At 41.4% G+C, this 10141-nt stretch overlaps 2 protein-coding genes across 3 annotated transcripts in view; one reads left to right on the top strand and one right to left on the bottom strand.

The window, feature by feature from the left end:
• CEP57L1 (centrosomal protein 57 like 1) overlaps positions 1 to 7046 on the bottom strand; it is a 51362-nt gene extending 44316 nt beyond the window's left edge. For both annotated transcript variants that reach the window (XM_012805385.2, XM_023513197.1), the window contains exon 1: positions 6792 to 7046. The gene's annotated coding sequence lies outside the window, so the exon portion shown is untranslated. The remainder of the gene's footprint in view (positions 1 to 6791) is intronic.
• A 941-nt stretch (positions 7047 to 7987) lies between these two features.
• SESN1 (sestrin 1) overlaps positions 7988 to 10141 on the top strand; it is a 113738-nt gene continuing 111584 nt past the window's right edge. The window contains exon 1 of the mRNA XM_012806253.1: positions 7988 to 8699. Within this exon, the coding sequence (XP_012661707.1) occupies positions 8421 to 8699 (279 nt within the window). The 5' untranslated portion in view covers positions 7988 to 8420. The remainder of the gene's footprint in view (positions 8700 to 10141) is intronic.

The raw sequence follows: 10141 nt of genomic DNA, 5'->3' as shown, positions 1-10141 counted from the left end.
AGCTGGGACCACAGGCGCCCACCACAACGCCTGGCCATTTTTTGGTTGCAGCCATCATTGTTGTTTGGCGAGCCCGGGCTGGGGATTTGAACCCGCCACCTCAGGTGTACGTGGCTGGCGCCTTAGCCGCTTGAGCCACAGGCGCTGAGCCAAAAGCCACTATCTTAATAATAAAACAGAAAAAAAGAATCTTGTTAGATTAGTTTAGCCAGAATCTCCCTTATCCCTGACGTTTCCTCTAAATAATATTCCATCCACTGACCCAAAAAATGCTCCTTGGTTATGAATCCCTACTTGCCCATCCTGTGTTCTAACACGAGCCTAATTTGTCTTTCCCACTGCAATACCCCACTGTAGGTGACCCATATATCTACAGCAATGGTCCTGCCTAAAGTCTTCCTTACTATGCTTCAATAAGTATCATGGAATAATTTTTTCCTTAATAACATCAAGTCCTTGCTCAGGAATATTTATACTATCGTTTTATGAGAAAAATAATAATTGCTCTATTTTTACTTATGGTAACTTTGTAACAAACTGGTCAACATACAGAGGTGGTCAACCTAAGGAACTAGGCTACTGTATGCATGCGTGATTCACGTCCAGTCTAGGAAAGTTAGGTCACCTTATGGAGGTGGTCAATGTAGGGAGGTAGTCAACTATGGAAGTTCTACCGTAGCATTAAAACAAAGTTGTAATTAGGGAAAAATGAAATAATTCAAGGATCTCAATATAAGAGCTTAGAGAATGCCAAGAATAACAGGATTACAGAAAATAGTACTCTTTAGTTAACAATAAAGCACTTCAGAAATATTTCATTAATTTCAAACTGAAAGACAAATATTATTTTTACAGAAAGATGGTAATTTTAAAAAATACTATTTCTTGAGGGCCCAATATATGCCAGATGCTAATCTATGAACTTTACATATATTATGTCATGAAACCACCACAACAATCCTGGGAAAGTAGGTATTATCCCCCTTTTACAGATAAGAAAACTAAGGGTATCTCAACTCCAATATCCAGAGCTTAATGAGGTTAAAACACTAGCCAAATTCACACTGCTAAGGAGTATAGTTGTTAACTTCAAGGTCCATGCTCTTTCTATTTGAACCCACAGCTACATCTCACAACAGCAATTAGGGTTTCATGAACAGCAGCTATTCAGAAGCAGTACAGGGTATCGTTTACCTGAATGACTCAGAAGTCCCTTAAACAAGATGATTAACAGGTCCAAACTGCACTCAGTACCTTTCCATCCCCAAACTGGTCTTCCTAGTGTACTCCCTGACCAATGGAAGGAATTTACTCTTCATCATCTGAATAGTAGTCACATCGGGTATCTTCCTATTTTTCCTCCCACATTCAAACGGTCGTTAAATACTGTTGATTCTACCTTCCAAACATCACCCTTCTCTCAGATTTCATACTGACCTTCAGTTACATGTATTTCCCTATCTTTACCCTTCATCGTTCAGCCAAACCTCTTAAGCCTCTTCAAAGAATAGTCTATATTCCATGTAGACTGTACATGTATTTTTTTAAGGGCAGAGGCATACTGTCTACTTTTATGCTGCTATGTTCTTAAGAGTCAAGCATAGAGGCTTGGCACCCATAAGCACAGCGGTTATGGTGCCAGCCACATACACCCAGGCTGGCGGGTTGAAACCCGGCCCGGGCCAGCTAAACAACAATGACAACTGCAACCAAAAAATAGCCAGGTGTTGTGGTGGACGCCTGTAGTCCCAGCTGCTTTGAAGACTGAGGCAAGAGAATCACTTGAGTCCAAGAGTTTGATCTTGCTATGAGCTGTGACGCCACAACACTCTATTGAGGGCGACATAGTAAGACTGTCTCAAAAAAAAAGTCAAGCATAGAGCTTGTCTCCAGTGGATTTTTAATAAAAACTGAACATATAAATGAAAATAGTGCCCCATTCCCCACTAAGCACAGTGAAAAGGGGCAATGATGAACTTCTAATAGGAAAACCACTAATTAAAACCTAGGTCTTCTGAGGTTGAAAATGGAGGAAGATTTTCCACATTCAGAAGATAAACTGGTCCATAAGTTTCAATTCTTGTCTCCAATATTCACTTTAATCTTGGGGGTCTCAGTATTGCTGCCCCTCCTCACTGGTCTTACTGGGAGGAAAGTGCTGTTTCCCTTATAATGCTCTTTTCTAGTTAGACTCTTGGTACAGCAAAACAAAGTCTCATATTTCAGTAAGACTTTACCACATCTAGAGGAAAATATAGGAAAGAAAGCTCAAAGAACAAAACAAAAGTAAGTAGCATATCTTATCAGTTAAGGATGTTTTTCTCTGGGGCTTTTAGGCCCATTTTACCTTAGTTCCTAATCTATATTCAATTGATAAGCACTATTAATATTTTAGCACCTATCACCCAAAAATTTGTGCGTACCATACCCACTCCTTCAAAACTAAACCTACGAGAGAGAAGCCCAGAAAGATCCAGTTCCCTTTCTTCCATTTATTTAAATCTTCTTATCCAAGCTGTAATTTCTTGATCTAGAACCTACCTTTTTCCTGAAGGCTGAACAAGGGAAATGTCAGCCCTGTAGGAGAGATTCTCCTATCCTCAAAGAGCTCAGTTTTACCCTACAGGAGCCAATTAACTTTTACCTAAACATGGCATAGTAAAACACTGTAATATGTGCCAGGTACATATATTGTACTGTAGCAGGGAGTATCGCTTGCCAAACCATCTAGAAACTTTAGCTTTCTCACATGTTGGTAGCATTTTGTACTACTTTTCATTCCTTGAAATTTTCAAACTCCGTATTGACTGTCTTCCAGCTATGCTCTTCCTTCTCTGGTTAATTTCAGACTATCCTGGCTCTTTTCTTATTCTGCATTTTCCCATAGCCAATTGTACCTACTGCCATGGTTATAGTATAATCCTAACACAGTGGTTAACAATAGGCTTTGAATCAGTTCTACCAAGTTTCAGCTATGTGAGGATAAAATAATGTCTGCAGAGCATTTCAGAGTGCCTAGAACACAGGAAGCACTTAGACGTGGTAGCTTAAAAGCAAAGTAAAATAAAACATCCCTAATGCTGCTAGTTTCTGAATACAACCACCCCTTAGTAAGGTGGTCACATACACCCAGGCTGGTGGGTTCAAACCCGGCCTGGGCCAGCTAAACAACAATGACAGGTATGGTACAGTATTTGCCTACAACCTAAGTCATGTAAATCATCTGTAGATTCCTTATAATACATAAATACAATTCTATGTAAATATACAATGATTTACAACCTGTAAATTATCTCTAGATTCCTTATAATACATAAATACAACTCTATGTAAATAGTTGTTAGACTGTATTGTTTAGGGAATAATGACAAGAAAAAATAGCCTACGTGTTCAGTACAGTCATAATTAAAAAATATTTTTAGCTCTAATTCAGACCTTGTTGCTGAGCTCAGGATCGAAGTTAATGACATAACGACTATGGACGTAGGAAAACTTGAAAATAAGATTACCTTCTGTTAAATAAAATTTACAGGAAGCCATTCATTTTGACTGAGCTTCTACATTGGGCTCCAACAGAACAAACCAAAATGATGTCACTCATGCTAAAGTTTCACATCACCAAATGGAAGCTAAGTTGTTTAAGTGACCTACTACAAAATCAGGAGAGAGAGCAAATAGCCAAATTCCCCAACAGGCCTACTTTACCGTGCTAATGAAGTACCCTCTGCTTTAACCCTGACAAGGAAAATAATATGAAGTTTCTGATGTTAACCAACCTGCTTTTTGCATTATGCTGTTTCCTTGTTCCCATTGAAGCTACCTCATTAAAAAAAAAAAAAAAAAAAAAGCATAGCACCTCTCTATTTTACCTGATTTATGGACTGCAAAAAAATGTTGAAATTTTGCCTTTTGATATCTTTGGGGTCTCAACTATCAATCAGTGGGCACTCAACAGAAATGTCTTCAGTGAATGCCTAGTGACGAAGAATATGAGAAACAGTGACTCAAGAAAGGTCTGTATGACTAAGTTGGAGAGTGGTACATTAAGTGGAAGGTGTTAATGGACTAAATGTTTCACTTTATAATGGAAAAAGAGCAGCAGGACACCACTGAATAGTTTTAAGCAAGAGAAAATCTGATCAGATTTGGATTTTTAAAAGATCATCCAAGCTGCTGTGCGGAGAACTAATTGAAAAGGGCTATGGTGAATAATCATTTTTGTAGTGGTCTTTCAAGATTATGGAAGGTTGGAAAAAGACTGTACTTATGCACAGAAAAGAATGTATTTGAGAGATATATGGAGATAAGATTGGCAAGACATGGTAATAATTTAGCTATAGGAGTATAAAGAATTAAGAAGAAATAAAAAATAAAAACAAACAAAAAAAGAATTAAGAAGAAATAAAGAATAATGCTAAGCTTTCAAATTTTCACAAGTAGATGGATGGTAGTGTCCTTTACTGAAATAAAGAGCACTGGCAAAGAATCAGGTTTATAGGAGATAACTGCATTTGATTTTGGCAAGGTGAATCTACTATCGCCAAGAAGATAAATCAAGGCACTAGCTATATGAGACGTGAAGCAGGGGGATAACATACATTTGAGAGTCACAAATGATAATGAAACCATGAGAATGCACAGGATCACATTCCACTATGCCATACAAAAGGCATGCAGCCTTAAGAAACTAGGCTGGCTCGGCGCCTGTGGCTCAAGCGGCTAAGGCGCCAGCCACGTACACCTAAGATGGCAGGTTCGAATCCAGCCCAGGCCCGCCAAACAACAATAATGGCTGCAACCAAAAAATAGCCGGGCGTTGTGGCGGGCGCCTGTGGTCCCAACTACTTGGGAGGCTGAGGCAGGAGACTTGTTTGAGCCCAGGAGTTGGAGGTTGCTGTGAGCAGTGAAGCCACGGCACTCTACCCAGGGGGATAGCTTGAGGCTCTGTCTCAAAAAAAAAAAAAAAAAAGAAAGAAAGAAACTATGCTACCCTCTGTGCGCTGGATAAAGGGTAAGCCTCAAAAAGAAGACAAAGAAGGAATAACTTTTGTTTTTTAAATCACATTCTTAAGAAGTTGCTCTTTTCTTTTTTTCCTCCTGGAGACAGAGTCCTACTTTGTTGCCCAGACGTGAAGATACTGGCATGATCATATATCACTGCAACCTCAAACTCCTGGGCTTAAGGGATCCTTCTTCCTCAGCTTCTAGAGTAGCTAGGACTACAAGCTGCACTCCACCATGCCTGGCTACTATTTCTATGTTTTGTAGAGACCAGGTCTTGCTATGTTGTCAGGCAGACTTTGAACTCCTGACCTCAAGTGATCCTCAGCACATTTTTAAAATTCTGATTCAAACCAGTAATATTAGAATGTTAACAGGTCTAGTTAACAAACTAGACCAAGTTATTAAAACTTTATATATCTGTCCAAAGATACATAACTTACACAAACTAAAAAATTCTCAGTTCCTGTCTCTCTTCAGCTTCAAAGTACATCAAAACACTAACACCCCACGCCTCAAAATAGAGGGTGCCAAAAAACACACATTTAAAGAGATGCTATCTATGTATTACTTTTTGAAGTTTAATTGAAGGTACCATTACTGGTCATGTGTACCTAGACATGCTAGGTACATTTCATTTTAGCTGCAATTCACACAATTTTGGGGAATTATCAATTTTACTTCCAACAAGATCTCTTAAAATGTGCATACATTTTTTGGCACCCCTGGTATATATGATTTGGTTTACTACAGATTTTTGAAAGTACCCTCTCTATCACTTTGGGCCTCAATATATGCTATTCTTTTGGTTCTCACTTCCCCTGGGATGAAAATTTCCCACTTTCCAAGACTAGGTTAGGTATTTTCCTTCTAGCCATCCCAATTATATCATTTAGTATCGCATGTTTACTGATTTTTCTAACTAGATAACACTGGGTCTTCCTTCACTGTTATATATTCTCAGTGCCTAGTAAGACTAAATTTTTGGAAATACATCTATTATGCAACGTGAGGAATTAGAATCTAATCTGATTATCAATCCGTGGACGGCCATTTAAATCTTGACTTTTCTCAAGAGTAGTTACTTTTTAGAAACAAACAGTCATTTTAAGAAAATGATTGAATCTTTTGAAGGTACTAAATTTCTGAGACTTTTTTTTTTTTTTTTTTGAGACAGAGCCTCAAGCTGTCACCCTGGGTAGAGTGCCATGGCATCACAGCTCACAGCAACCTCCAACTCCTGGGCTCAAGCGAGTCTCCTGCTTCAGCCTCCCAAGTAGCTGGGACCACAGGCGCCCGCCACAGTGCCCGGCTATTTTTTGATTGCAGCCGTCATTGTTGTTTGGCGGGCCCGGGGCTGGATTAGAACCCGCCACCTTAGGTGTATGTGGCTGGCGCCTTAGCCACTTGAGCCACAGGCGCCGAGCTTATTTCTGAGACTTTATAGCTTTTTCCCCCCATATGATGCTCTAAAACCTGAAACAATTCATACCTAGGATTACTGAAGATTTCCTCCCCCAGTATTTAGTCTCAGGCAAACCGATGTTGCTTTCAAAGCCCTACCTGGAATTTCATTTGACTGAGTAAATACCACAGAACATCCCCATACAAAGGCAAACAAAGGTGCAATTGCAAAGGGAGCCTAAATCCATCCCGCGCGTGTCCATATCAGAGGGCGGGAGCAGGGGCAGCAGCGCAGAGCACCCGATTCCACAGCATCCTTCTTGCTTGACCTTACTCAGGCCTCTCCAATGACCCTCATGATCAAAATCCCCAAACCCTCGCCTTACCAAACACCTGGGCTTGGGCAGCTGAACTAGAACTTCCCACGCAGGTCACTGCAAAAAGTCCCTAGGTTAAGGGCCCCAATCCTAGATGGCTTCGTCTCCAAACTCGCAGAAGAAAAAATCCAGTCAAAGGAAAGTGACGACAGCCCCATCCTACAATGCTCACCAAGCCGACGAGCTCAGGCAAGCCCTGCCTTGCTAACCGTTGGCTCTCAGGGAGCCACAGTAACGTCGCGGTGTTCCCTGCGGAGGGGACTGGGCTAGTTTCTGTCGCAAATAAAACGCGCCGGGAGCATCAAAACTACATTTCCCAGAAGTCTATACGAAGCCGCCCTGCCTGCTTGAATCTGGGGTTTGGAGTGGTAAAGAGGCCTTCACTATTTTTTAGGCTAATCTTAAATTAAGACTCAATTTCTTCCAGAAGTGCCTTCCAGTCCTCTTTCTTGGTTGTGCTTGCGTCGTGTGATAAAGTATCCATACAATTTCACTCCTTACTTTTCCTTCCCCTTCTCCAGGCCACAGACATCAAACGTCAGGAAACGGAAAACTCTCGGCGCACGCTTAGTGGCCCTGGACGCGCATGCGCCCTATCCCCAGTCACGCATGCGTAGCACTGGCAGCGGTTGACTGCCGCGCGCGGCGGATTTGGGGTCTGGAGGTAGCCGAGCGGAGGGCGGGGCTCTTTCCAATGGCTTTGCCTCGGCGGGTCGAGTCGGCCTGGGCGGCTCCCGGTTTGTGCCGGGCGGAGAAAGGGGAGGGACTGGGGGTGAGGACCCCGTCTCCCCTCCCTGCTCCCGCCCTCTGGGCTGATCCCCACCGCTGGGGCTGGGCGAAGGGGCGGTCTCTGCCTCAGGCCCCGCTGCTCTGCCAGCTCTACGGTCCACCCCGCGCTCGAAGATTGCCGGGGCCGCCCTGTGCGCTCTCGCTTGGCAGTGGTGGGCGAAGGCACAGGGATCAGAAGTGGTGTCTTCCCAGGGGTCCGGAATCGGCGCAGCCGGGCACGCTTTCCTTCACTGCTGCCCGCCCATGCTGCTGCTGCTGGAGACTGCCATCCCTCGGGAGCGCCCAAGTCTGCGGCCAGGGGGCCGGGGTTCGGAGAGCCCTCCCCGCCGGCGCCCGGCCCGCTGCTGAGACGCGGGGAGGAGTTGTGGAGGGCGGGGACTGGTGCTGGAGGAGGGGCGGGGTGGGAATGCTCTGGAGAACCCGGTGGCTGCACAGACAAGAAAAAAAAACCAAACCCAAAAGGCTGGAGAGTGTTCAACTGTTACCAGCCTTTTGGGGCAGAGCACGGATTTGACAGCTCCACAACGTGAGGATATCCGCTGACCCCGCGAGACCGAGAACACTTCCCGGGGCTCCCTGTCCAGCAAAGCCAGCGCTGTAAGGTTGCAACTTTCCAACTTTGTTTTTTCAGTTTCTTTCGTGTAGAAGGAGAGTTGAAGAAGGTGATCTATCTTGTAGATCAGTTGAAAGTATCCATATAAAAGACACGCCTGGTTCCAAATGTCACCTAGATCTGAGTTTTTATGACCACTCCTCTGATTTCTTACATTTCTCATTTTAAAAATACGAAGCGTTTTGGGGGCATGCTGAAAGGCAACTAAAGACTGCAAAGGAAAAACTCCAGTTGTCATGGCTGAAGGAGAGAACGAAGTGAGATGGGATGGACTGTGCAGTAGAGACCCAACTACTAGAGAGACAGCTCTGGAAAACATTAGACAAATCATTTTGAGAAAAACCGAGTATCTTCGTTTGGTGAAAGAGACATCGTGTGGTCCATCCGACATGGTTTCAAATACTGTTTCTTTGGACGGGTTGAACAAGCTGCTTGCTCATCTGCTTATGCTTTCTAAGAGGTGTCCCTTTAAAGATGTAAGAGAGAAAAGTGGGTTTATTCTGAAGAGTATCCAGGTAAGAAAGAGCATTATGAGTACAACTGTCTCTCTAGGACCGTGAAATTTTATTTGCAGTTATTCACGGTGCATTTGCTTCTATTAGGTTGTTATTATGTGAACTTTCGTTGTGAATTCACTCTACATCTTCAAATTAAGAGTATTCTGTAAAAAATTGAATTTGGGGGCAAAATTTTGGACAAGGTGAGCTAAAGTGAAAACGATTTCCAAATATAAGTAAACAATTATTGTTTCTCTAGAGTGTCTTAGACAGAAACTGTGTTACTTCTGGAAAAATTGATGAAAGTTACAGTTAATTGCCAGTAAAGACTGGCTTGTCCTTATATTTCTTTTTACATGTGGTTGGGAATTGTAGCCAGTATGCCTTTCACATTGTTACAAACAGTGCTCTGTGTGAAAATGTTCACATTTAAAAGCCTCTAAAATGATAAAGGATATTAAATGTTTCTTAGTCGGCTTATTCAAGATAATTGGTGGAACAATTTTCTCTTGTTCTTAAAAACAAAGCAAACAAAAAACCCAGGGTGTGTTCTCTAAATGCAGCCTCAAAGAAAAAGTTATATAAAATAAGAAAAGCCAGTGTTATAAAGAAGCCACATTTTTCACTATCTTCACGTTGAAAAATTGGACCCAGGTAGGGTGTATAGTAGAAACACTTTTATAGTTGACTGCTCAACCATCTTTCTCTATATTTGCCTAAATTATTTCTTTTATGTATGTTGTAAATGCAGCATATTTAAAATTTTATAGTTTTCTCTCCATTTTGTACATAATTTATCCTGTTTTATTACAAGGTTTATTAGAAGGCTTTTAAAAAGAGAAATAGTTTTGGATACTAAGGATGTTTAGTAACACTTTATATATGCTTGACAATTTGTAAGTAATTCAATCCACATGTGTTATTCAGAGTCTTATATGATATGTTTTAAAAATTTATAGTTTACTGGTAAGCTAAGATTGACAGTTTTTCTATATTAGCTTGAATTTAGTTTAAAACAACAGAAAAATAATCCTAAGTACAAAATGAAGACACTGAGATTTGGAAATATTTCTTCTCACACTTTGGAAACAATTGTTACAATTCAGAGTTACCAGAGAGGAATTCATTTTCTAGATAACTGAAGTATACTTTTAAGCATAAAAAATTATAACTATCTCTTAGACGGTACTGACTATACAAACTTATTTTTAATGGGCTCATTGCTATGCATAGTAAGCGCCGTTATGCAGCAAAGGATGGCGTGTACAGGACTCCATATTTTTTGCATTTTTTTGTCTAATTTTTATAGTTTTTCTGCCCTTGCCCTTGCTGTTGGTATACTGTGGTCTCTTCCTAACCTTTAGTTTTGTTTCTTATTTATATTAAAATAGAAAGCCAGATAACCACTTTTATTAGAGTTACTGAAAAGAAAAGTAAGTAGGCTCTGCGAAGTACATCGT

The sequence above is a fragment of the Otolemur garnettii genome, unplaced genomic scaffold, assembly GCF_000181295.1.
Source record: "Otolemur garnettii isolate 467f Iridium unplaced genomic scaffold, OtoGar3 scaffold00002, whole genome shotgun sequence".
NCBI lineage: Eukaryota > Metazoa > Chordata > Mammalia > Primates > Galagidae > Otolemur > Otolemur garnettii.
This window is presented reverse-complemented; position numbering and strand designations above follow the sequence as displayed.